The sequence below is a fragment of the Pezoporus wallicus genome, unplaced genomic scaffold, assembly GCF_028554395.1.
Source record: "Pezoporus wallicus isolate ANWC-B61680 ecotype Strahan unplaced genomic scaffold, APGP_CSIRO_Pwel_v1 contig_3058, whole genome shotgun sequence".
NCBI classification, from domain to species: Eukaryota; Metazoa; Chordata; class Aves; order Psittaciformes; family Psittacidae; genus Pezoporus; species Pezoporus wallicus.
In genome coordinates this window covers 5,705,161-5,732,104 of record NW_026641153.1, presented here as the reverse complement: position 1 = coordinate 5,732,104, position 26,944 = coordinate 5,705,161, and the positions used below count along the sequence as shown (strand labels likewise).

At 46.7% G+C, this 26,944-nt stretch overlaps 1 protein-coding gene across 5 annotated transcripts in view; it reads right to left on the bottom strand.

Annotated features, from left to right (window-relative positions):
• The window catches only part of FRMD4A (FERM domain containing 4A), a 380,270-nt gene that overhangs the window by 110,427 nt on the left and 242,899 nt on the right, over positions 1-26,944 (bottom strand). For all 5 annotated transcript variants that reach the window (XM_057422479.1, XM_057422480.1, XM_057422478.1 and 2 more), the window contains one exon: positions 25,331-25,396. In XM_057422479.1, coding sequence (XP_057278462.1) covers positions 25,331-25,396 — 66 coding nt within the window. The remainder of the gene's footprint in view (positions 1-25,330; positions 25,397-26,944) is intronic.

Sequence of the window (26,944 nt, the reverse complement as noted above, 5' to 3'; positions counted from 1 at the left end):
TCATAGAATCAATGAGATTGGAACAGATCTTTAAGATCAAGTCCAACTGTTACCTCTAATGACCCTTCCAGCTGTTGTCTCATCCAAATACAACACAATAACATTGTCCCAAACCGCTCAGGCTGAAGATGTGGGGTCTAGAGATTGCAACTCCCCTTACAGGATAGATCCACCATTCCTCAGATCCACCATGCCACATTACTGTGTCAATATATGGAGTGCACATAATTAAAGCAGGCTGGGATGTCACTGGGTGGAACATTATTCCCTGAAATCATAATGTGTGAGGAAGGAAAGCCTTAGTTTTTATCACGAAACAGCAGAACCCGTCAGTGCTGGGACTGGCAGTGGGAGCGCTGCTCATATTGGCACGCACAGAACTTCTCTCCTAGAGCCAGTGGTTGGCTCTAAAAGTCTCCTTCCTTCATTTACACAGGAAAATGAGAGAACTTGCCTCCAGCAGTCTCCTCAGGAAGGTGACAGAGCGCCATGGACGTTCTTCTTGGGAAGTCAACACCCACAGGTTGTGGGAATTAAGATTTATTAGGGTTAGAGAGACAAAGACACAAAAACCTCCCAAGTTTGAGAAGTCTGTTTGGTGAAAGGATTAGAAACACCCCGCTGACAAGTTGCCTTAGAAATATTCAGAGATAGCTGCATCTCTGTGTTCAGCTTATACCTGACACTGCATCTTAAGTCAGAAGCCATTGCCGACACTCTCTAATTCCCCTACATATTAGCAATGTGAATCTGCTTAAATATTTTTGTACTCGGAGAAAGCAGAGAGCAGGAGCCAGCCACATCTGCATGGCAGATTCATGTCAAAGCCAAAATGAGAAACAGTTGGTGGGAGGAAAAAAGACTTTTTTGGGTCTGTAACATCCCTCCTCCCCTTCTTGCCTGATGCAGAGGCAGCTGCATGCTTCCCCTGTTTAGATGGGGTCTGCATCGATGCCCAGTGACCCCAATCCTCTCTGATGTCTTCTGTATTGTCCTGCAACTCCAACAGAATTTTCAGGTGACTACATCCAAAGGGAGCAGCCAGATACTACTGGCGCTGGAATGGGAAATCTGCCCCTTTTCACTGCTCCATGATTTGAGCTTTCTGCATGACAAAAGCCTCAGTGCTTCCCAAGCTTCCCTCTTTCCTCCTTTCTCCATCTGCTTGCTCCATCCCTTCTCTGTCTCAGCTGGGAGGAGCTAGTCTCCACATACAGCACACAGACCCAGCTGATGCACTGAGGATGGAAGAAGGATGAGCTGAGTTCTGTGGCTGGCCCTTGCTTTGTGTACATGTGTTTTTAAATCCATAGACCTGAAGCACAAGGAGATTTGGTGGCTGCTCAGGGCACTACATCCTGTGTGGATCCACATCACTGTCTTCTGCAGGGTTGGGAAGAGGGTACCGTGCCTGGCATTTAGACTGATGTACTGGTCTGCCCTGGCTACTTGGGGTGCCAGCAGGAGCAGCACACTGTAAGGTATTTCTCCCTGGGATCCCCCATGAGTCTGCATCTCTGTGCTGTGCAGTCTGGATGTGCTGGTTAGATGCACATCACCTTCATGGAGCACCTGTGTCAAGTCCACTGTCTCCCAGTGTATCTCCCATATGCCAGAGCACTGTTGTGTGCCTGCACAAGCAGCTTTTTTTGCCCAGGATTTCCAGAGGCCTGAGAATCAAACGCAAATGGTCAAAATCCTGATGTTCCCATTGGATAATGTCTCTGGGCAGCAAAGGAGATGGTGGAGGGTAACCCCCTATGCAGGCACCCTTGAGTCAGTTCCAACTGAGTAGTGGCCAGGAGCATGAACCAAGTGAGAAGATGTGTCCAACTGCAGAAGCAAACCAAGACCGCAAGGGCAAGCAGGCATCTTCTTAGGAGGGATTTGATGGGAAGTGTGGAATTCCTTATGCTGACTGATGTAAAAATTGCTTCTGTAGCAGTGCCAAGGTCACTGCTGGCTCATCTAATCAGCCATGAAAACATCACTGAAGCAAGTTAAAAAGTTGCCCTGGGTCAATTTGTGCACACAACTTTTATTACTCTTTATTTAAACTTCCTAGGTTTGTTTTTGGGTGGTTGGAGGAAGCAGATTCTTCCTATATCATCTTTCTTTGGGCTTCTCCCAAAACCTAATACAACATCAAATCTCTTTTGTCCTTTACAAGACGATCCTGAAGACAGTCCTGGCTGGCTGCTTACTTTGCTCTGTGCTTACTCTAGCAAACACTGTGTTTTCAGGAGACTACTCTGAACTCCACGGGAGGTTTTATAGTATTCTCAGGAGCTGCATTCCATGGATGGATGCAGATTAATAAAAATACATCCCAAATTTGACAGTTTTGGCTGAGATTTTCTTTCGGCTTTCAGGGAATTTAAGGCAAAGGTATGAGCTGCAGACTCAGAAAGGCTAGTACAAAAAAGGCATAAATGAGAAGAATATGCACAATAGATCAGCAGAGCAGAAGGAATATACTCACATGCAGGAGGACTTTGCCTTAGTTGAAGAGCCTAAGTTTCAGATAAGCAGAAGACTTATGTCATAAGCATCTGTGCTTCAAAGCAAAACAGTGTTCTCAAGGTCACAGTCACTTAAGCATCTCCAAATTCACCTAGTCTCTAGATAACTGGGACTGGGCATATTTCATGCTTGGATCTCATGGTTTAGAAGCACTGGCTTTACCAGTACTAGCAACCTGAAGAGGGCCATGCCATAGACTTGAGTGGTCTTCAGACTGCAGCACCACTTGCAAAATGGGCTAGCCTGTGGGAGCTAATGTTCACCCAGACAATGCCTGAGCACCATCTGGGGGGTAGCCTGGGACAAGAACTACTTCCAAATGTCATTTTGAATCTGTACACCTTATTCCAGGAGAAGGGTTTAGACAGGTAGTCACAGCAGTCTATGAGCCCTTGAGCAAATACTGACTTGTTTCTTCAGTTAGCACTGAGCCGTTGATTCTCCTCCCCTATGAACCAAGGCAGAGAAAGCATGGACCCAAATTGGCTGTCAACAGTCAAATCAGTTAAACCTGATTTGTATCTGAAGGGGCCTACAAGAAAGCTGGAGGGGGACTTTCTGCAAGGAAATGTAATGATAGGACAAGGGTGAATAGCTTTAAACTGAAGGAAGAGAGATTTAGATTAGGTTTTTAGGTAGTTCTTTACTATGAGGGTAGTGAGGAGCTGGCACAGGGTGCCCAGAGAAGCTGTGGCTGCCCTGTCCTTGGCAGCATTCAAGGCCAGGTTTGACACAGGGGCTTGGAGCAACCTGCTCTAGTGGAAGGTGTCCCTGCCTGTGGCAGGGGTTGGAACTGGATGAGCTTTAAGGTCCCTTCCAACCCAAACCAGTCTGGGATTCTATGAAACAAACACAGATTTCATATATTGCTAAACCAGAAGAAATAACCCATGTGGTAGCAGGTTTTGTAGTAACATTTTGCACAGATTGCAAGACACAGCTGAGATGTGCATGGTATGTGCCATCTTTTCTGCCTGCCATCTAGCTGCAGCTGTGGCCAGCCAGCCCCACACAATGATGTCTTAATTCAACAGCCACAGCACAAGTCTTTGTCCCCTCCCCTAGGTTTGGTCCCATGGTGAAGGACACTGCAACCTGGCCAAGCATCAGACCTATGTTCTAGTTTGGGTTCAGCCCCTAGTCGTGGACTCCCCAAATACAAGAGAAACTCAATCTGTTGTCTCTTTTGTCTGATTTGTTTTAGGTGAGGGGAAGGAATGCTGCTCTAGACTTGCTGTGAAGCAGGGATATGATGATCTTCTGAGTTACTTTGGCATAACACAGCTGACTTTGTTACTGGGTTTACCAGTTTTTTGCTCTGTATAGCTGTTCTTTTAGCATGCTGCTTCATCCTGATATCTTCGAGTGGCCTGGAAGGAGCCTGTGTAACCAGGCAACTCTTCTTCTTTCCCTTGTCCTTGCAAAGAGTAAAAAAATCTCATTTTGCCATACAAAAATATTTAGGAAGTTGGTCCTGCAACAGAGATCCTAACAGAGACATTGGGTGAATTCTCAATTTCATTACCACTATCTGTAATCAATTTAAGCAAGCAAAGATATTAGCGAGACTCGTATCTCATTCTTTTATCACACAACTGGAGTCTGCAGAGGTTTTTTCACCTTCCTTTGCACGTAAAATGCAGCAGTGACAGAGACAGAGACCAGATTAGATGGAGCTCTCCAACCGGAGACTGGTGCTAAATTAATACAGACTGAAGCAGCTCAAGATGCAAATTGCACATGCTGTGGAGTTAAGAAGTTTTTGTACAGGGCTTTGGTTCAAACCCTTGTCTTAATGCAAAGAGAAAAAGTCTCAGATACAGTCTTCTTTGCAGCATGCTGGGTTGAAAGTTATATGGCTTAGCTTAAGAAAGTGCTTCCAACATGGCAAATTTATGCAGATAATCTCTATTGTAAATGTTTGGCTTAAAGTATTTTGGGTTTTCATGTGCCTTTCAGCTTCTGCAGACCTGTATAATCTTGAAAAAGGGTAGTCAACTGCTGCGAGAAAGTCAATTGTATTTCAAACCATCTGACTGTATCACATGTGGCAAATCAAACCTTGAACATGAAGCAAGCTCCAAAGCCAACTTTTTGTGGCAGGAATCCATTTCACACTCAGCTGACAGCATGGTTTGATAAGAAAGAGCTAGGCCAGTGTGAATAACCAGCTGCTTTCTCTCTATATATTTTGATTTGGTAGCATCTGTTGAAGTTTTCTATCACTGAGAGCTTGTTGGTATTCTTTTTAAGCATTAAAGCTACCTTGACAAGGTCAACAACAATTCCTACAGAGGTCAGCATTTTTATCTTGAAATATTTGATCATAATTCTATCAAACATTAAAGAAAGAGTTTGGCTGGGGCACATAATGAAATTGGACAGCTCACACAATCCATTTATCTTTTCAACTGTAAACCTCCGAAGCGCTCTAGTTCATCCAGTTTCAAATCAGCTGTAGAAATCTCCATCTCTATCCAGTCTACAGAAATTGGTGCTTGGAAATGCTCTTGATCTCCTGTTGCTGATGTGGAAAAGGAAAAAAAAATTCGCATGACACGCTAGCTTAGCTGCATTCTTACACTGTGTTTGCTTTTTAAACATCAGTCCTGAGTGGGGATGTTTATTTCCATACTGACTTGGTCACTTCTTCATTGCTGAAAATATTTAAGTGAAGTGAATGCTTATTTTTGTGGTACATTTGCTAAACACATTAAAATCATTGATTAAGAAAACCTCCATGCAAAACCTACATGACCATCTTATGAACTGTGAGAAGCTAGTCCAGATTTTAGCAAGTCTGATGTCAATAAAAATAAATAAAATCAATAACAGTGCTAGGTCTGCTGCATCAAATAGGATCTTCCTGTTTTATCCTACACACCATTTGTGAGTGCAGAGAAACTAACTAATCTTAATGAGATCTACATCCCCATGTGCTGAAACTGGGGAACGAGAATGCCTTCAGAAACATAATAGGTGCACAGGCTTTTATGCATTCATTTTCTTTATCCGTACTTATACCTAGGGATGCAGTCAGGAGAGCTGACTCCACTGACAGCTTCTCCAAACATACAGCAATATTAGATACTCCCTTCCCTAAAGAGCTTGGAGTTGAAGCATATTGGTCCTCCTGGATGCTCTCATCAATTTAATTATCTGCACACATACAGTTGCTATATTAAGAACATTCCACAACAATTTGAAGCTTCTGGATTAAAACGTTCAAACATAAAGCACACTATGAAAATACTACACATCAGACGGACAATTCTTCCCTTGGGAAGGTCAGGAGAGAGAAGCTGAGTCTCACTTGCCAGATGTTGGTTACTTTGCTTAATGCCCAGTGGCAAAGCTCAAATGCTGAGCAAACTGCTTTAACCTTGAAATCAAATAAAGGTCCAGCTCCCAAGGCACAGTAAATCAGCACTACTCCACTTACACCCTCATTGATAGTCTGGCCTCTAACCTTCATGTGAGTGTGGACCCTAAGTTCACTAGAGTGATGGCTAGGACCAGCCCATGACTATCCTGGCCTTCCACACACCTAACACACCTTGTCCAGCAAGAGAGAAGGTCCTCTACTCTCTTGGTGAGCAGCCCAAGGAAGTCTTTGCTTCTTGAGTCAGCAGAAGGTGCTGAATGTAATTAAGGCTTAGGCTTGTGATAAAACCATGGTTATTTCACACGGAATGGAGAAAGTCAACATCTTGTCACCGACAAAAGGATAGAAACCCCCTTTACCTTCAGCTGCTCATTGTTGTGAATTAAATTTAGTTAATTGAATTCCTTTTGGACTCTTGTAACTTTTGACTGGGTGATTTTGCTTTGCATGAGTAGTGGCTTCACATGGGCAGCTGAAGCTGCTGAAGCCTTAGGCCACAAGTGGAGAAAGCTGAACTAAATTTACAACCTGTACTTATTTATGTAAATGAAATTGAGGCCATTGCAAATTGGAAGATAAAGTTGCATCTATTAGCAAGGAGCAACAACTGGAGAGATAAGAAGGAATCTGTGGCCTGCCTGAAGATAAGGAAAGAACCCAATGATGAATGAGGAGACCCCAGACCAAAACTCACCATTGGACCAAGAGGCATGTGCAAGGTATGTGAACAGCATGGTATCAGACGTGTAGAATTTAAGATTATAAAATCCTACAAATTTCTTTGTTTTGGGTCCCTCCTGGAGGCACCCAGCTTGAGCCTGAGCTCCTAGTCCCATACCACTTGATTATTAGTTTTGTAAGAACTGGGTGTCTAAGACTGCTGTGGCAAACCCAAGGCAGAGAATTTTCTGTAACATCATGTTAAGTGTTATACGCAGTTTTCTCTAAGGAGTCTATACGTTCAGAATCTTCACATGAAGCCAACCAACTGACTGTGTGTGTCCCTAAGAAGCCTTAAGACACATCAAGGAAGCTGCCTGGGTTCCCTCAGGTGGTCCCCTCTTTAATCAAGGCAGTCACCATGTACAGCAGTCACCCATGTCAGCAGAAGGACAGGGACAGGGCATTCCACAGAGCAGATTGAGTTGCAGGGGAGAAATCCCAGGCACAGGCAAGTCCTGCCTGCACTTCTAGATGTTGGTATTTCATAGAATCACAGACTGGTTTGGGTTGGAAGGGACCTTAAAGCTCATCCAGTTCCAACCCCCTGCCACAGACAGGGACACCTTCCACTGGAGCAGGTTGCTCCAAGCCCCTGTGTCCAACCTGGCCTTGAACACTGCCAGGGATGGGGCAGCCACAGCTTCTCTGGGCACTCTGTGCCAGCACCTCAGCACCCTCACAGGGAAGAATTTAAGTTTCTCCTATGATATCTGCAGGACAAACACAGGGAATGCTGAAACTCAGTGCAGCTGAAATAGGCGGACCGTTCTGGTGCTCATCAGGACTGCCTGAAGCCCACATGCTTCCTACCCCCTCCGAACAGCTCTGCTCCTGACAACTTTGAAAGCACCTTGAAGGTGGATGAGAAGGGGATAAGGATGCCATGCTCCATTCCCTGACTGTAGGATCACCATTGTCATAGAGCAACCCCATAAATAAAGGAGGAGGCAATGGAGAGCACTGATAATTGGCCACAGCTCACAAGAAAAGAGAGCAAAATAATACTTGCTTACCACAGGAATTAATGGGGGGATAAGAAAGGGTTATTCCCCCTGATGTTTATAAAAAGAAGTGCTGGTGATAAACCAGGCTCATTTAAAAGTAAGACAGTGAAATGTGTGACCAGATGAGATAGTGTGTTTGCTATTAAATGACTAAACCTCTTTCTTTGCAAAGAAAGAACAAAGAAGAAATAAGTGAGAGGGATTAGGAGAGAACTCAGGCAGGGGAAAACTGTTAGCTACTAAAACAGCTACTAAAACAACAATTGGAAGATGTAAACGCATACAAATGTGGGTGATGACCCATGAATTTGCAATAACGGAATTAGCCCATAAATGTAATGAACCGTGGAAGGAGAAGCTTGGGGACTTTATAGAGAATTGGGGAGGATTCCTCTAAGAAGGAGGGGTAGAAAGCACACAAAGGCAGCCTGGTTTCTGACAGCCCATGGCTGGTGTGATGTCTGTGGGAAGAGAGAAGTAAGATGAGTATATCAGCTTGAGATAGGGACCTAGAGCTCGAGAAAGGGATTTAGGGAGGGATGCTGATGCCAGGTTCACCTCTTCCTGTGCTTGAATACAGGAGTGCCTCTAAGGCTGGAGGAAAGGGAAGTGGTTAGAAATGGTCATACCTGCTTCTCTGCCCATGAGGTTTCATTTCAGAGAGCCCTTGGCTGCCTTATTTCCTTTTTGCAGAATGAGGGTTGAGGGCAGGGTCTGTAACTGGCCCTAGTGGTCTTTACCCACTGTTTTGGGACTGGGACTGACTTCTTTACATAGTCTCATTTCTGAACTAAAATGTCATGTACTTACCCACAGGCTTGGTGTCCCAGGGGTGGAACTGGGGTCATTTTCTGTTCATAAGTACTGCAGAGGACCCAAGAGCCGACCAAGCACAGCATGCACAGGCATGGCACAGGGAGCTGCAAGCCCCGGGCTGAGCCAGCTGCAGTTATGGGGTCTGAGACATGCTACCGCAGTGCACAATCAGTCAGTTTAACCCAAGGGCAGCACAGGTCTTTGTCCCTCAGAGTATCCAAAAGCTTCCTCAGCAAAGCCTGAGGCAAGATGGCTTTGACCCAAACCCTACACTGCAGCTGACACTCTCTTCTTGAGTAAGGACTCACCCAACAGTGCCACCAACCCAAACACATCTCTGTGTCCTCCCCCATGACTGGTGTTGAGACCACACTTCCCTCATGGATAGGATAGCAGCTGCCTGTCCATAAAAAATGCTGGAGCTCTTTCTCTTTCCTAAGGAAGAGTCAAACCCCTGTGTCAGCATCCAAAAAAGTCTCTTTCTGCATCTCAGCAGACGCCTCACTGCAAAGTGAGACTGAAGTGACTAAGTAACTGTATCTGTTCATACTTTCACTAAACCCAAAGTGAAAGATGGGCAGGAGCAGATCCTAAAGCAGCATTGCAGGCAAGAGAGATCGGAGAGACTGATCCCAGCCCATCTCTTCAAGTGACAGAGCTGAAGTTTCATGTGTTGAGCCAGCTCAGAGATCAGTCATGCCACTGGCAGAAAATTCTGGAAACACAGAGGCTTCCAGTAAATTATGCGGTAGATCTTGATGGCTGCCTGGGAACTGAAGGCATCTCTGCTGACCAGCCAGTGGTCACACCACCTGTGTGACAGATCTTTCTCTCCCTCCTGATGTCCTACCAGATGGCTGTGGATCCACCCCAAAACTTGCTCCTTGGAAAGAGTAAGTGCCTTTATAATTTCTAATGCTGAAAGGATGCAGTTGTGGAAAGAGTCGCACTTCATACATGAGGGTGAAGAGAATAATATTTAATGTGGTTTCTGAAGAACTGAGGGATGTGAATTTGGGTAGAATTTGGGGTTTTGTCCTTCACTGTAATAAAACAGGAGAGATGTCTGACTTACAGTGGGGAATTAACTTTGACCACTCTGGGGTTCAAGTGTCACAGTGTCATAATCCTCTCTTCATAGTCTCTTCCACAACAGTGTAGTGGTTTCTACACCTTGCATTGAAAGCATACCATGGACTCAGTGGGTGTCTGTCTCTGATAAGCATTCAGAGCTTCATTATTTAAATGGTGGGAACTTTGTTTCTTATTGATTTTCCTTTCCAAATAACTTAAAGGGTTGTCGATTCAGTGAAAGCTTTGGAAACTGGGTGGCTATTATCTGAATCTGTTCTCACAATTTGGACATTGGTATTAACTGGGAACATTCAGCCATTTTAAACTCTGATTTGGCATCAGGAGAAGAAAAAAGGACTTACCCCATTCCTCCTTCCCAAACTGTCCAGGTAGCCATTTTAGAAGTAAAGGATGGGCTGAATGAAGCTTAATAGATCCTTTCTTGCAGCACAGGAAACACCAGTACGGTCTGCTGGTGCCTTCAGCTGCAAAGCGGCAATACCCTGTGCCATTAAATCACAACGCAGTCTGCCCTGCTTTCTCATGTAGTCCATATTCCTATTGAATGGACTTCAACAGGAAAATCTTTATTTCTATATATTTCCCTGCCAAATAACTATCCCTCTGTGTAAACAGAGCTTCCATACCAGCTCCTTGGTCACCTTAATGTCTCAGTGGCTGGACTCAGATTATTGAAGACTACAGGAAACACCATATATCTTTAGAAAGACATTTTCCATTCCACTTGCTGTAGGGATCAGGAAAACATTTGCTTGCCTGTCTTCTCTCCCAGGAGGCACTGAAGATGTGACTGCAGTTTATCCTAGGAAGAAGATGCCAGTATCTCTTTGAAGAGAAAAGAAACTAGATAGCAAAGGTATTTCACCCTGCAATGGCTGAATCCACACAGGAACTCTTGCTGGTAAGGAAAAGTTATGAAAAAAATGAGGAGAAATCATAAAAAGCCAAAAGTTCCAAACACAGACTTGGTCTCAGACAGAAAGTGGTTATATGAGAGCAAAGAGATATATTATAGCCTTGTAGTGTAAACCACTGCTGTTCAGTAGAGATTCATCCATCAGTACCAGAAGAGAAGTTGGCCTATGGCTCTTTGCTGCTTTGCCAGACTTTTATTAAATGCACAAGAATGTGAAGTCTGTAATGTCTAAAAGTGAATTTATTTAACAATGAACTCTTTGAAAAGGGAGTCCCAGATGTGTAATTAATAATGAATCAGTGATTTGAAATCTGATCCAAAGCCTACTGAAGCTGATAGACAGACTCTCTGGCTTCAAGGAGTTCAGGATAAGGCTTTCATTAGGCAAAAGGGGGGGGGGGGGGGGGGGGGAAGAAATAATTAAAAGCTGAGCCAGCTAGTTAGTTAGAAAAATATTACAGCTTGGATTGTGCACTAAACAGAGACACACGGTGCTCTGCGCTCACATAAACCCCTCTCTGCTGACAGGGGACTCACACATTGCGGGGTCTGAAGCTGAACTTGAAATCTAGGAGATAAAATAGAATTAAAGATAGCTGTGAGAGAGCCCCAAAAGGAAAACCTCCAGCGGTTGGAACCACAGCTCATTTCCTGTTGGCATGCACTGGGAGATAGCTGTCATGGATGTGTCATTTGGAGGCACCAGATGCTGTGTGCAGGAGTCCTGCGGGTACCCTCACCCTGCCCCAGCCTCTGCACCCACCTCTGCTCTGCCTCGTCTGGCTTTATATCAGCTACACGCAACGCATGGCATGGATATAATCAACCTGAGATCCCTGCCAAGCCCAGTGGAGTGTGGTGTCTAAGGGGGGATGCAGCTTGTCTTCCATCAGTGCAACTTAATTCGATTTGTCAGGGATGCAGATGGTTTGGGGGAGCCCGACCTAGTCACCACCATCCCAACATCAGCCAAATCTTGCATTGTGAAACTGGGCTGGGGCTGCCCCTGGTTTCCATCTGCCTTGCAGTATGAACCTAATGGGGAGGTAAAGGAGATGTTTGCTGATAAACATTTTCGTTGTTCCATGTCTTTTCTTGGAGACACACAGCACCCACATTAAATCATCCCCTGGAGTCAAATATTTTTAAGTACAGTAACACAGCTCATTTTTAAATAATCAAATAATAATTAAAAGTAATTGTCTCTCATTCCTGCTGAAGAACCAATGTGTCTACATTGAATTTTCCTTTTTAATAGCAAATTGTAACTCAATCTAAATGTAAATTCCTGGAGAATCTGCTATCTAATTCTCATTATTTCCACTTGCTTAATGCAATTAGAAACATCTGTCACTGATCAACTGTCCACACAGTGAAAACAAGCAATAATTCATGCTATCTGCCTCCATAGTGCTTTTCAGGGAAGGGACTGCTTTAAAACCATTCACTAAAGCCCAAGAGCTAGAGCTGTGCAAAATGCTTGTGACAAGCTCTGAATCACACTGAATGTGCCTGACCATCAGTGTCTCTGTATCCCAGTGACATTTGCTGAATAAGTTGAGAAAATCTCGGGTACATATAAAAATGACCTGGAAACTGAAGGTCCGAGGTCCCCATCTTCAGGGATCTATTGTGTCCTGTTGGGGTCAGATCTCACCCTATCCTCCCAAAGTCTGGACCCAAAGCTGTGCCAGAGAACACAGGTGTTTGTATTGATGGAGCTGTGGTTGCCAAAGGGGCAGCAGGAGTCCAGTGAGTGGGATATTGGTGCAGAGAGAAAGGACACTGGAGTCACTGGAGCTTGAGGGTTATCTCAGTTGTTGCCTGTGGTCCCAGTTTGGCTCTGCCTATGAGAAGAGTGGAGAAACACCAGAGTGAGGAGAAATGAGCACCCAGTCCCCATGAGATGAGCCAGGTCAGGGGCATGGATGATGAGTCCTCCTCTTTAAAGCACATTATAACCTACCTCTGTAAAGTCTCTGGTTGCTCAAAAGGCAAGAAAAATCAAAGAACTAGAGAAGATAAACCTGAACTGAACCTCAAGAAATGAGCTTGTCCATCCCCTGCCTACTAGTGACAGGGATGGAGGAGTAAAGGCAGGCTCTAAGTGGAAGGGGTTCTCATTAGGCATCGACTGCTGGAACATCCTCAAAAGAGAGAACTAAATTCACCCAACCCCCAGTCTTCCTAGTAACCAAGAGAAGCTCAATGCCAAAACTCCCAATCTTTATGTCTTTGAGCTGCTCAGCAGCTGTAGGCTTGTCCCATGCAGCAGCCTGGCTGCTATGTGGGGCTGGTGCATGGGTGCCAGGATGGTCTCCTTCAATAAACATCAGAGAGACCGTCTAGAGACTGTCACAAGCATGAGCAATGGCATTGCCTACATTGCTATGTGGGTCAGAACAACTACTTATGAAATGCTCCAAAGAAAGGAGGTGAAATGAAGTGTAAATGGCTTGGCTGGTTGATCTTATTATATTCTCAAAAAGGACAAAGGCAAGTCTGTCCAATTCACTAATTTCCCAGCAGACAAGTGTAACTTAGAGACATTGTAAGATCCACCCTGAGAAGTCCAAGTCACTAACACTGTCTGGGCTGCCAAAGCAGGAGGGTAGGGATGAGCTGAAAGTTGATGGCTGTCCGTCAGGTCACATCTAATCACTGCTGCACCTCCTGCTCCCACCCCCCTTTGTTTCTCCATCTTCCACCATGACCACAGGGTTGGTTATTCACCCAGCATGGGCCAGAGGCATCTCTGCAGCTTGGCAGCCTTTTGATCCCAATGGCCCAAATGTGCCATCATGTGAGGATGAAGGGATGTTTGTACCCCTCATCCCATGTTATTCCAGTGGGTGAAGGGGATGGCGGTTCCTGAAAGCAGATGTAATGGGGACCAGGCTGCACGACTAACCTGCTGTCTGCTTGCACAGGAAGGATTATTCTTGTTCTGCCAACATGAATGCTGGAGACAGGCAGCACAGAGGACACTTCTCCCCAAAAATAGAGAGGAATCACTAACCCAAAATCTATATTAGAAATTGATTTTCTTCAAGATAAAACCCTTCAGTGCTGGCACATTTCACTGGCTCTACCTCCAAGTGTCTGGTTTGACCTGCTACCAAGATAGTGTCATCTTCAAAGTCAGGACAGAGAATGAAGCTTCCTCCTAGGGTGCATTTAGATTTGTGCTTCTTCCTTCCAAATATGGGCACTTTCCCAGCAAAGGTAATAACGGAAGTTTTTGTTCAAACATAATGGTGATGAGGCATCTCTGAGTGCAGACAGATGGAAAGTAAAAGACATCCTATCTGTATTAACAGCCTCTCATCCAAGAGGATTGCTTCTCTGGAAAAGGTCAGGACAGGGATGTAAGGGGAGAACGAGCACATCTTGCTGCTCACGATGAGGTCATGCAGTTCTTTTTAAAGCTTGACCCACTTATTATCCAAAAGCCATCTCCTCTGTCCAGAAAATTAGAGAAGCTGATGGGTTTTGTGATGACATCCCCTATCGCAGCCAGCCCAAATGCCATCGGCAGCTTTCCTGTGCTTGTTCCTTCTCCAGGCGCTGAACTTACAGCATCCTGCCCTCAGCAAGTTACAGCATCCCTGGGGAGGAGGGGAATTCAGGGAAATAAACCACCAAAGAAAGAGACAAATCCATTTCAACATCAGATTGCCCAAAGCTTCCTCGTAAGTAGGAGGGACTGACATGAAATAAAGATGGAAAGGGCCAACAAGCCACACACTAGATATACAGGAAAGGTTGGGGGATGGAGATGTGCTATATCACTTGAGGATGGCATTTTGCATCATTTCCAAACAGACTGGGCCAAAAAACACACTCCAAGGCAGAGGGAAAGGATGGAGACTGCAATAGGACAAGGGGCAATGAGTTTAAGGTGGTGGGGTAATGGGTAATGGGAAGTTCAGGTTAGATATAAGGAAGAAGTTCTTTACTGTGAGGGTGGTGAGACTCTGGAACAGGTTGCCCAAAGTGGTAAATGCTCCATCCCTGGCAGTGTTCAAGGCTGGGTTGGACAGAGCCTTGGGTGACATGGTCTAGTGTGAGGTGTCCCTGCCCATGGCAGGGGGGTTGGAAGTGGATGATCTTAAGGTCCTTTCCAAGCCAAACCATTCCATGGTTCTATGATTCTATGACTGTAGAGGGAGAGGTGGGGTGGGCAGGGCTGGAGAGCACCCAAGCCTCCCTCCTCACACCCCTGCACTGCCCATCACCAGCCTCCTGCCCATTCTACGTGTTGGCACATGTCTCCTTTTCCTTGCATGCTGAGGCACACTAGCTCAGCAACCTCTCCTGGTAGCACTGCTGTGCCAGATCCAGCTCTTCTTTGCTTTGCTCAATGCCACTGCATGGTGTGATGCTGAAATCCGTGTCTTTGTGACTAACCAGTCCAATGCATCACTGAGGGCAAACCATTCCAACCTGACACCATGCAGCCACAGCCAGCTGCCACTTTTGGTTACCTGCAGCAAGGGAAAGGGAAATGAAACCTTTTTCTAGTGAGATGGTAACAGTTTAAGATCCTTTTTTGCTCACTGCATGCCATACCCCTGAGCCTAGGAGCCTCACCCATGGCCAAGGCTCTCACTGTGCCATGCTGAAGGAAGAGGCTTTTGGCTGGAAGTTGAAAACTTTTGTCCAAGCTGCATTCACTTGTGGCTGAAAGGAAAGGGAATATAAACCAATTTTCTATAAGCTGAGCAATGTAGCTTAGACAATAAAGCTTGGCATCTCTCATTCACTATCAAACTAGTATTTGTACTGTGCAGTCTGATGGAAGCAATAAGGCGAAATGCTCCATCCTGAAATGCTGGCTCGGATTGGAAATGCACATTTTTCACCTTGGCTTGAAAACGGATCAGCTCTGCTGCCTTGCTTATAATGTCTTCTGAGCTACAGGCTTCCAAACTGTTCAATATCTCCTAAAATCATCTGGTACATACGTTATTATTTTCCAAAATTGCTTGCTCAGACCATGCTATAAAAATAATTTTCTATTTCTATTTCTGCTGCCTTCCAAGAGACAGCTTCTGCCCTGGGCCACTTTTAGCACTTTCTTACCCAAATTTATCATTTGGGTTTCTTGCACAGCCTGCAGGACATGAAAGGAGGAGCTGAAGCAGGACTGATCTGACCACACATCACCCTCTGCAATGTGAACACCTACTCAAGAGCTAATTGCAGAGTCCTTTGGCAATCAAGGAGAGAAAGGGGCATGACTTATTTCAGATGACCCATTTGAGGATGAGCTCAGCTGTGCCCTACAAGTGCCCCCCTCTTTCCATTGGCTGTAAAAGCATAGCTCAGGCACAGACACCCACACTGCACATGCCTTGAGTTAAATGAGATGAATCTCACCACTGTCATGGAGCAAATCAGGCGAGCGCTCAGGGCAGCCAGAGGTGGAGGTGAGGGATGGGATGTGGCACCAGTGCAAGGGCTGCTCTACCATGAAGGAGCAGTAGCAGAGAGCCTATGGAGCTCTGTGTATTTCAGCCTCATCATCCTGCTGCTAAATCTCATTTATTTCCATCTTTGTGCTGGGTGGTGCCCCATGGATGAGCCCTGCTGTTGCCTTAGGAAGAGGGACGTGAAGCTGGGGGATGTTTGGTTATCCATGGCTGCAGCAGCATCTCATGGATACAACGATGTATTTCACAGCCACTAGCAGGTTGGTCCAGCATGAACAAAAGCTCCACTGAGGCCAGGGAGCAGCTGAGCTGGGCAGAAATAATAGTGAATTTCTGAATTTCTCCCATGTAATTGTGAGTAAGAGATTTTCTCTGTAACAGAGCCATTAGATGATGGATGTGCCATTCCTGTACTGGTGGATGTGGTAGGAGGCCACCAGGACAGTTTAAATTGCTGATGCTCTGCAAAACTCTAGGAGTTAACTCATTGGAAAGAGCTTTCTCCCATCACCAGATGTTTTACTGGGACTGTGACCAGCTCCCCCCACAAGTTTGAAAAGCTCCATGTGCTCAAAATTAAGGATATTTGACGAATTTTAGCAGAACAAACGGAAACAAGATACTGAATATCTTCACCCACATCTGGCCAGCTGCAAAGAATATCCAGTTCTCAGCATAGGCGGCATGAATAAACATATGTCCTCAGCTTATCTCTCTCCTGAAAGCTCATGGATAGCTCCCCAGCCTGTATTAGTTTAAATACAATTTATTCAGGAAGACTGATAATAGCGATATTGATTACGCAGGCCCTTGGAAATCACACCTTTGTTTCATTCCATGGAGTAACATGATTGCCACTCCTTGTTTATTCTCTTACAAGGCACTTTGCTGTGAGATCCTGTTCCCCGAGGCTCTTAATGCGGTATCTGATAGATGTGCAAGGTTTGGTTACCTGGGACTTAGGGCATGAAAGGAAGAAACCTGCTCTCAGCTCTGTTCAGAATCCAGCAAGCAGCTCAGAAAGAGGGGAATGTGCAGTGTTATTGTGCCAGGGAAGCATCCTCCTCTCTAGTTAACCTCCTCCTAGCACAGAAATACCTCTCTGCCATAGGCAAGGTCAGCCCTGACCTGCCTCATCTTCCAGGGTCACTTTGCTCCTGGCATCTATTGCCCCCTGCCTCCATCTGTCCCATCTTCTGCTAATGCTCCTCCCATGCCTGTGCTGACCCACAGGCAGCTGAGGAGCAAATCTGGAGGGACTGAGCTATCCCTGCTGGGTTTCATTAACCTCCAGTCTTGTCTTTCCTTTCTCTAGAGCTGCTTAACCACATCGACCTTCACTTCATAGCAGATCATTTGGAGGCTCTCCATGCTCCCTGTCCATCTGGGTTGATGGATGATCTATTCCTGCCCTGGAGCTGTGTGCCCTACTGCACTTCTTCAGGTCTTGCTCCTGGTGAATCTCACTCTTGCTCTACGCAGCCTGCCATGCTGGTATCTGGCCTTAGAGTATGTTCTCCTCCAGCAAGTCTATTTCTTGAGTGCTGTTTGTAGCTGTGTCTATCCTCACTGAGCATTATGGTCATCAATGCTGAGCTCAGGGGACCTGGAGCACCCAGCACACCTGAGGTTAGCTTGAATTAACCTCGTAGGGCCAGCACCACCATTTTGGCTTTGATGGAGCCAAGCAGAGGCTCTTCCATCCCTAGTTTCTGAGCCCAGCTCAGGATCCCCTTCTGAGATGCTCATTTCACCTCCTGTCCCAAATCCCTTCAGTTTTGTCCTCATAATTGAGTGGATCTGCTTTGGACCTTCACCCTGCCTGACATCCCTCTGGCTCTTAAACTGGATTTTATATTCTCTACCTCTGTGCATCAGATTTCTTTCTCTTCTGCCCCTATGCTCTTCCATCTCCCAGCAAACACTCTCCCCTCCAGGCTTGACTTCTGTGGACTTCTGGGTTTATTGGAACCCAAGCTGAGAAATGAACCTCCAGCCTGACACCAGATGCTCTGTAGGCCACAGATGGCCACTGGTGGATGCTTTTTGAGGGGATTAGTTTGTGAGGCTCTGCAAAGCAGCTCAACAGAGTCATCCATTGCAGGCTGGAAGGCTGGGTTTGGGAGCAGACCTGGCTCTCCTGGTCTATTGCTCATTTACCTTGTCTAAGACAAGAGGTGGGTATTGTGCAGCAGCTTTTTCTGCAGGAGCTGTGCTGACTGGGAAAGCCAACAATGCTCCCAGCACCCTATTCCCCTTGGAGCAATGCTAGATGTATTTTCCTAAGGTTGGTAAAGAGCTAACTTTTCAGCAGAGAAGCTCTTGACTCATCGCTCACTGGTTGTTCAGGGAGAGCACAGACAGGGATTGCCACTCTGGGCTCCCACCTCCCTTTTTGCTGAGCAATCTCTCCTCCATCTCCTGGTGACCAAACACAGATGTACATTTGTCCCATTTGCAGCCATGCTCAAAATGATCAAAACTCTTAAATGGGGACCTGAGGAGCACTAAGAGGCCAGGAGGAGCCTTTCCTGCAGGAGGGAGATGGCTTCACACTGTTCATCTTCCAGGAGCCCCAGGCTGTGGAGGGGCAGTTGCATGGTTTGTTCTGGTTATGTAAATCCCACCTCCTATGGCTTCCAAGCTGATCCAAAGCTGTGAATCTCAGTAATCTTTAATGCCAAAGATGTTAAAAGATCTACCTTGTAATTTTCCAAATTCTGCTTTGCTGAGCTGGACTGGTCTCATTCTTGTTGTAGTAAATCAGGGTTTGTTTCTGAAATCAGACTTACACCGGAGTCGTGACATTGCAGTTAGGGAAAATAAAGCCTCCTTTCCAGAAGGCAGATCTGAGCACCCCTTCAGCTCCAGCCCATTTTAAATTACAGACCAAGTCCAATTTTTGCCCATTTTCTCAGTGCAAGGGCCTGAATCCTGACAGATTCCTATCAGAAAACCCACTTGAGCTCAGCCTGGTCTCCAGTTGTTTCTCTGCCCTACAGAAAACATGCTTTTTGTCTTTTTGGAGAGCAGCAACACACCAACCCACAATCTACAAAGCCACTCAGATGAAAGTTGTCAAGCTAATGCTGAGGCCTTGAATTAAGACAAAGCTGCTTCATTGCAAGTATGGAGAGGCTGGGTGGTAAGAGCAGGGACTCTTCCTTGGGCACTCACTGAGGGCATCATCACCAGTCCATCCTATAGGGTTATGGGACCTGCCCTATAGAACATGCACTATACACAGCCCTGTAAAGGTAGTACTCACCCTTTGCTTGCTTGCTCCCAGCCCAGCACTGATGGCTGCTGCTGCTGCTGAGATGTTTAAAGTGCTCTTGGCTCAGAGCCTGCAGGCACTGCAGGGAACAGAGCTGCCTCCCCACACGAAAGGACAACTACTGGCACCTAAACATCTCCATTTACGGTCAGGGCTGCCCAGCTTCATGTCTGCATCAGCCCTGGAGCTGGTGCCTTTAAAGGGATCCCCAGTTTTGGCAACAGAGCAGGGCTCAACCCTATTTTTCTGCAAGTTTTGTGACTTCCCAGGGGAGGCTGATTCAATCCTGGGGCTTGCTTATCCCCAGCATGGGATATAGTGCTGTGGTCCTGCTGTGGTCCACATGCAAAACCTGTGTCCAAAGTTAGACAGCTTCTCCCTGATGGCAGGCAGGTGCCATTCTAAGGGGAACCTCTGCAGTTTTTCCACTGTGCTAGCCCAGGTAACCATCCCGTTTATTGGCATAGAAAGATGAGGCAACAAGAAAACACAGAGAAAACCCCACTTAGTGGAGTTACTGCTCTTCAAAAGACGCTGTGTCATCCCCAGGACAGCATACTCAGCTTGGCCCCAGTGGGGCTGAGCCTGGAGGAGCAAGGGACATTGGTGAAGTCTAAACTGAGCATCTCCACCAGAACAGCCACCCTGGTTACAGCCATCTGTGTGACAGTAAGGCACCAGTCTAGGAAGCACCTCACCAGCCTGGTATCTCCCAGCCTGGCTTGGAGGAGGTTCCTGGGGTGAAATGCTGAAACATGCCAGACACACTGGAGTGCTGGGCTCCTGAACTGAAGGAATCCTGATCCACGCAAAGCAGAGCTGGCGCATGCTGTGAAAAGGTTGGAAAAAGGTATTCTGCACATCCCATTCATTTTGGCTGTATGCACCATGCACCCCCATGCACCCCCCATACACACATGCACCCCCCTGTAGTGAGCACAGTGAGGCCGCACCTTGAATCCTGTGTTCAGCTCTGGGCCCCTCACTACAAGAGAGACATTGAGGTGCTGGAGCGGGGCCAGAGAAGGGCAATGGAGCTGGTGCAGGGCCTGGAGCACAAGTGTGATGGGGAACGGCTGAGGGATCTGGGGGGTTCAGTCTGGAGAAGAGAAAGCTTGGGGGGACATCGCTCCCTACAACTGCCTGAGACGAGGATGGAGCCAGGAGGGCGCTGGGCTCTGCTCCCAAGGAACAAGGGACGGGACAAGAGGAAACGGCCTCAAGGTGCACCAGGGCAGGTTTAGATGGAGATGAGGAAGAATTTCTTAACTGCAAGGGCAGTCAGGCACTGGAACAGGCTGCCCAGGGCAGTGTCACCATCCCTGCAAGTGCTCACACACCGTGTAGCTGAGGCCCTCAGTGCCATGGGTTACTGGTGGCCTTGGCAGTGCTGGGGTAATGGTTGGACTTGATAATCTCAAAAGTCTTTCCCAACCCAGTTTATTCTGTGATTGTGGGTTTGGATGCACTTGCATGGCAGCTGGGAAATACAAAGGTCGCAAGCTTACCTAGCTTGCCCTGAGCCGCTTGATAGCAAGAGTTGCTTAAGAAGTGGCAACATGGACATACAGGTGGGTTAACCACCCAAATATAAGTGTGGTGCTGACTCCTCATCTCTCCCTATTATCTCCAAATTGAACTCGTGGTCTTCAGGGAGAAGGTTAGAAACGAAAAGCCCAGTTATTTCCTATGATGAAATTTCAGAGCCCTCCAGACCCCACAGGCAGCTCTGCTACGAGCCTCAGATGAGCTCTTTTTCTGCAATAACTTTTCCAGAGAGAAGGAATTAGGAGGCTTAACACTTTTGGATGACAGTTGCTGGAGCTGCTGCCAGATAACCGGCACCAGGAGCGATCCAGGCCTCCTGATTCAGCCAGCCCGGAAAGAAGCCCTGTTCATAAGAACCCACATGAAAAGGAACGAATTGCCAGTTATGCAAAAGTCTTTAAGTAAAGCAATGCAAATCTTTCATGTGCAGCCGACAAGTGATACAGCGGGAAATAATATAACAGATAGAGAAGCTGAGAGTGGGGAATGTGGGTAAATCCATTTTCCAGAAGCAAGAGAAGGGACTTGCTTGCTGAAAAGGATTAGCTGGATAAAGCCAAACTGTGTTAGAAACTAAACATGCATCAAACAGAAACAGGGGAAAAAAAACAGGTTGTAAGAAGATCCAGTTCTGCTCCTGCTCAGAAAGAAAAAGCTGTCAAAGGAATATCCTATGTAAACTTGCCACACACCCCAGATTGTCAACAGGCATTTATCAAATGAAACACATACCAAATGCAACTCTTCTTCCTAATCCCAAGTCAAACACGCTTTGGGTTTCAGACCCTCAGGAAGAGATTTCCATATGATCCTCCTCTGTCTCCATTTATGATTAGTCCTTCTAAATTTCAGCATTTATCTGACAAAACACACTGGGGAGGGCTTGCTTTCATCCGCAAAGCCTGTGTTTCTGCTTTTCCTTAGCTGCTGCTCTACCACTCTGCAGTTGCTCAACTTGGGAGGAAGAGACTTTAGTCAAGACCCTTTGATTGACTAAACCCAGGATCACTTTCCTGGTGGTGGTAACTCCAAGCCCTTGTGTTATGTGCCAACACCAAAGCAAGCCAGCATTCAAAGGGGTTATAAATGCTGCCTCTGAGCCAAAGTCTTACTTTTGGGGCTCAGTAATGCAAATAAAACACATGTGTGTGTGGGGTCCCACTCGCAATAGCTGTGAGGCCAATCCGAGGGGTCTTTGTAGTTGTGGGAAAGAATTTGTGGTGTCGAAGCATTTCAATCTGGTCTGGTGGAGCTGTCTCACGGAGCCAAGGCTGACTCCTATGAACAACCACAGGAGCACAGTTACCACTTGCTGTCCTCCTGCAGCCCGAGGTATGGTCCTCATTACCCCCAATGGATATGTTTCGAATGGCGTATTCATAAACCCCTGAGCCTGATCACAGCTAATTTGAAGACAAAAAGGGGAGTGCATTCGCTTAACACACTGCTTTTTGCAAACACCATGATCATTCCCAGATGCATCTGTTTCTGCCCAGCAGCACGGGAGGCAGCAGGAGAGGAAATCATTTCAGCTCCCCAGAGACACTGGCCTAAAGCAGTTTCAAGATGCTCCAGGAGCTCTCCTGCATCCGTTCAAGGCAGCTCTACCAGTCTCCCTCCTTTGATCAGACCCAGCTTCTTCTGCTGTTCTTTTCCACACCACAGCACAGCAGCAGGAGCCCTGAACCCTTCTTTAAGCAGAGCACTTGATATCACACACACACACACAAGAGCTGCAAGGCAGCGTAAAGCCAGATCCAGGTTAGGATGTTATTTTGATCTCACCCATGGCAGAGAAATCAGTTCTGCTGATTCCCAGCAGTCTTTCCTGGAGTGATAAATCAGCTGTGGAAAAGCTTCCAAGAAAGGTTTAGGTTGGTGGGAAAGGTGAAATTTGACATGAGAGTTAAAGAGCTCTGCTCCCAGGGGACTCAAGCCAATGCAGGTCTAGATGCTAAGGCCTAATGCAGCTATGGAGGAACCTCTTTTATGGCATAAAGGAGCAAATCACCCTTCTATTTCAGCCTGTGGCAAGGTACCCACAGGAAAACACAGCTTTGAAGTGACAGCCAGAAGCTCAGAGCTGGATGAACTTTTTATTTACAGCTTCTTATCCAGTTCAGCTATGAGATAAGGCAATAATAAGAATAGCAGTTCTCAGAACTTACAAAGCAACTTTTATCTGAAATCTCACCACAAGTTGCAAACAATACAGGTCACTTGGTGAGATTTCCCCTAGCAAAGTGCACGTTGCTCCCGGAGGGAGGCTGGTTGATTGAGGACCCTGGGCAGAGCAGCCCTAGGATCACCCCAAAGCTGGTGGCTTTGCCCATACTTTAGATGCAGGCAAAGCAAAGCATTGTGCCCAGGTCTACAAAGAGTATTGATATTAGAGACATACTTGAATCCAAACATCCTCTTCCTCTGTTGGCTGCTCCACCCAAAAGTGATTTATTTACTATTTCCCTGAGCAGAAGCTACTTAACAGCACTGAAAAGCCTCATTTAACCAGAAAGGCACCTGAGATGCCTCAGTGGACAATGCTGTACACATACGGGCATGGTGGTACTCAGAGATCTGGGTCAAGCTACATGCAAAAGAGGTTACTGCTTTTCCTGGGCATGAATTTTTCATAAGCAGCCCTCCTGTCTTTCCCCATTCATACGTTACTTGCAAACAGCAAAAACAATTTATTGTACAAATAAAATTCAGCCGTGGGTCACTTGCAAACTAGTTAGTGTGATTTACAGAGCAATCCACTGTCTTTATTGATTAGGAGAAATTCCCTTCAAAGGTGTGATCAAACACTTAAAACCCCATAATATCACATGATACTGCTTCTGCCCACTCAGAAGTGGATATGGAGCTTCCCAAACCAGCCTCCTCAACTGTTATCTTCACTGTGGTTTGTTTTTTTTTGTGTTGATAAAACCCTAGAGTAAGCAGGATGGACAGGGCAGATTTCCTGCAGTATATTTTAAACTGTGATTATTAATACTGTGAGAAGTGCTTTAGCAGAGCTGTTCTCCAAGAGCCCATTCATTTTTAATCGAATTAAGAAGAATTAAAAAGTCATTTATATGAAATAGGAACCCAAGTGCTGCGGTCTTGCGATGAAGGTGGCTGATCTTCCCCCAGGCAACTGCTGAGCATCAGTGAGGTGGGTGCAGGGATGCTCACGGTGTGGAGACCATTGGTATGGTGTTTGGTTTTAATTACTCATCTTGATCTAGCTGTTCACTTTCCAGACCTGGCTGGAACAGCCACTCATTCATGGCTATCCTGACTGCACTGTCACAACAAGCTGAGGGATTTCACCTCCTCAGTGACTGTGGACATGAAAAAACATTACCATTAACATTCGTTAATGGTGTTTTTAAGCAACTTCCCAGAAAGCAAAGCTGAAAACGTGCTTCCGGTGATTGAAGTCGCCTCCAGCAATCCCCATTCAGGTCTGCCTGTGCTGGGAAGGATCCTGCCCCCCTCCCAGCCGGGGGATTTGGGCGCTTTGGGAAGTTTCATTTCCTGCTTCTTGGGCTGCCTGTAGCTGGCAGGCAGCGCTAGTAAAAGGAAAGACATTCCTGTCATTCTTGCTATTAACCCTTTGGTGGTCTTGGAGACATGAGCCAAAACCGGCAAAAAACTAGAAAACTGGATGATCTTTAAGGTCCTTTCCAACTGAAAACAGTCTATGGCTCTATCAAGAAAGACACAGACTTATTTCTGCTGTTAAGCACATTTGATTCTATCAGGAGAAGCGGAGAATGGTACTGGTGCATCAGCCCATCGTCACACAGCCAGCACAACTCCCATCTCTCCTAGTTTTCCTTTGTGCTTTTCTTTAATAAAAAGTAAGGCAGATGGAGCACAGACTTATGTTAAAGTATATTTGTGTTCGACACATGATTTTATGATTAGTGTCCCAAGCAATGCCTGACTATGGCACCCGCACTGCAGCCCCTTCTGCTGGCTGTGCTCCTGGCCACCGCCTCTGACATGGAGCCTGGCATCATACCCTGCAATTTAGGGTGGCAAGGAAAGAAGACAGAAATAAATCATAGAATGGTTTAGTCTGGAAGGGACCTTAAAGCTCCTCCAATTCCAATCTCCTGCCACAGGCAGGGACACCTTCCACTAGAGCAGGTTGCTCCAAGCCCCTGTGTCCAGCCTGGCCTTGAATGCTGCCAGGGATGGGGCAGCCACAGCTTCTCTGGCACCCTGTGCCAGCCCCTCACCACCCTCACAGGAAAGAGTTTCTGGAGGTATTTTAAGCAATGCATTTCTCAAAGCTAAGCAACGTCTCAAAAAATAGCTAACTGATATAGTAACAGTGTCAGAAATGACCAAAACTGCTTTTCTACCCCACTGACAGTGACTGGGACAGCTTTTGGCACAGGACAAAGTGAAATATGTCCTGAATTAGCCCTTCCCACAGATATATCTTTGCAGATCCTTCCCACCCAGCACTAGTGCAGCTTCCCTGAGCTCCAAAGGCAATCACAGCTTGAAGTTGCCAAGAAAAGCAGTTGAAAACCCTTTTCTCTCCCCACCACAGAAAGAACATGCAGCCGCAGCACACCATTGCGTGGAGAAACGTGCAGTTAATACCTGAACGAGCAGCTCCAGCTTCCTGTCATCGAGGAGGTGCACTTGGCATCTGCGGCCCTCCGTCATCTGCAAGAGAGAAGAGACATGTATGTCAGGGCGCTTGGCTTTCCAGCCCAGCACGTGGAGCCTTTCATTAACCCCAGCGCTTTCAGTCTGTGGTTTGTGTTCTGGTTTTGGGCTTTTTTCCTTTCATTAATCCCCCTTCTTTTGGCCCTGGGGAAAGAAAAGGCTGGAAGAGGAAAAGAAAGCCACCCTGGTAGCTGTCATGGAGCGGCTGCCAGGAGGAGGCTGCTCCAGTGTGGAAAATGGGTCTGTTTGCAGAAGGTCCCCAGCATTTTGTACCACAGCCTCTGGCTTCACAGAGGATCTTGGCCAGGAGAGGAAACACCCAGGCAAGTGTCCCCAAGCCCCTCAACAGCCGTGATTCAAGGTAGTGCAAAGCAAGCAAAGGCCATGCTGACAGTGCTCCCTGGGGTTGCACCAGCTGCTCCTTTGGCTTTGAATCCCAAAATGGGCTTGTCCTACTTGGGGTGTCCTATTTATCACGATACTGGTGCAAAAGTGCTTCCATACAGGTATAGTTTATTACAAGAGTTAACAAATAATACCTATAAAGCTTTTCGGTATAGAAGACTTTTATGAGACTTCCAAGCTCCTGTAGATTGGGTGCTAAGAAATAAATGAGCTGTGGCCTGAGGAAGCTCCTCTACAGTTGCTTGAGCCCTTTCCTGGCTCTCTTCTTGAAGAGAGCACTGTAAGGGAAGGAGCAACTTTGCTTTGCAGTTACAGATCCCAACTCAGCCCTGCAAAGCCCTTCAGAGTGCACAGGCACAATCCCACTATCTGCTAATGGGATATGGGCTGCCTAAGCCTCTTTGGCTTTTGGAAATCCCTTCTTCAGCATGACTTAGGCAGCACGCAGGCAGCCCCCCTGCTGTGGGCTTGCCCCATGACATTCACACATGTCTGGATCCACAGCAGAATGGACCCAGCCCCACAGTATGGCTCAGCCCCACCACTCTCCAGCCAAGGCATTTCCCTGAGCACTGCAGGGATCCCCAGCTTCATTTAATGGTATTTTTTTGCCATGGCGAGTCCTAAAGCATCACCAGAGTGGAGCAGAGGGTCCACAGTAGCCTGGCAGGGGGAGTACAGGCTGCTGAGGATGTGGCTGCCACAGCACTGCATTTCTGCCCTCACACATCACCTCTCCCCACCAGCGCCAGATGAGCTAAGCCCCCAGTGCAAAGCCGCCTTTGCAGAGATGTGGGCTCAGGGGGTTAGCTGAGGACAGCTCAGCTTTCTGCTTTAGCTCTGTGGGTTAAAAATCACCCGCTCCTGTGGACTAATGGGGCTGGATGTGCTGGCATCCTTGCGGTGTTTGGTGCCCATCAACTTCACCCATTCAAGAGCCATTGCCATGGTATCTGCAACATTGACCATCTCCAGCAGCATCACCTTTGCCCTGTCACCCCTCAGCTCTCCTGGGTGCTCCTGTCCTTCTTCCTAGCTCTGTCCCATATCCATCTCTCCCTTTCCTGGAACCAGGACAGACCGAGTCTTACTCTGGCCCTGGCCTCTTCCCCATAGCAAAAATTCAGATGTGCCAAAACC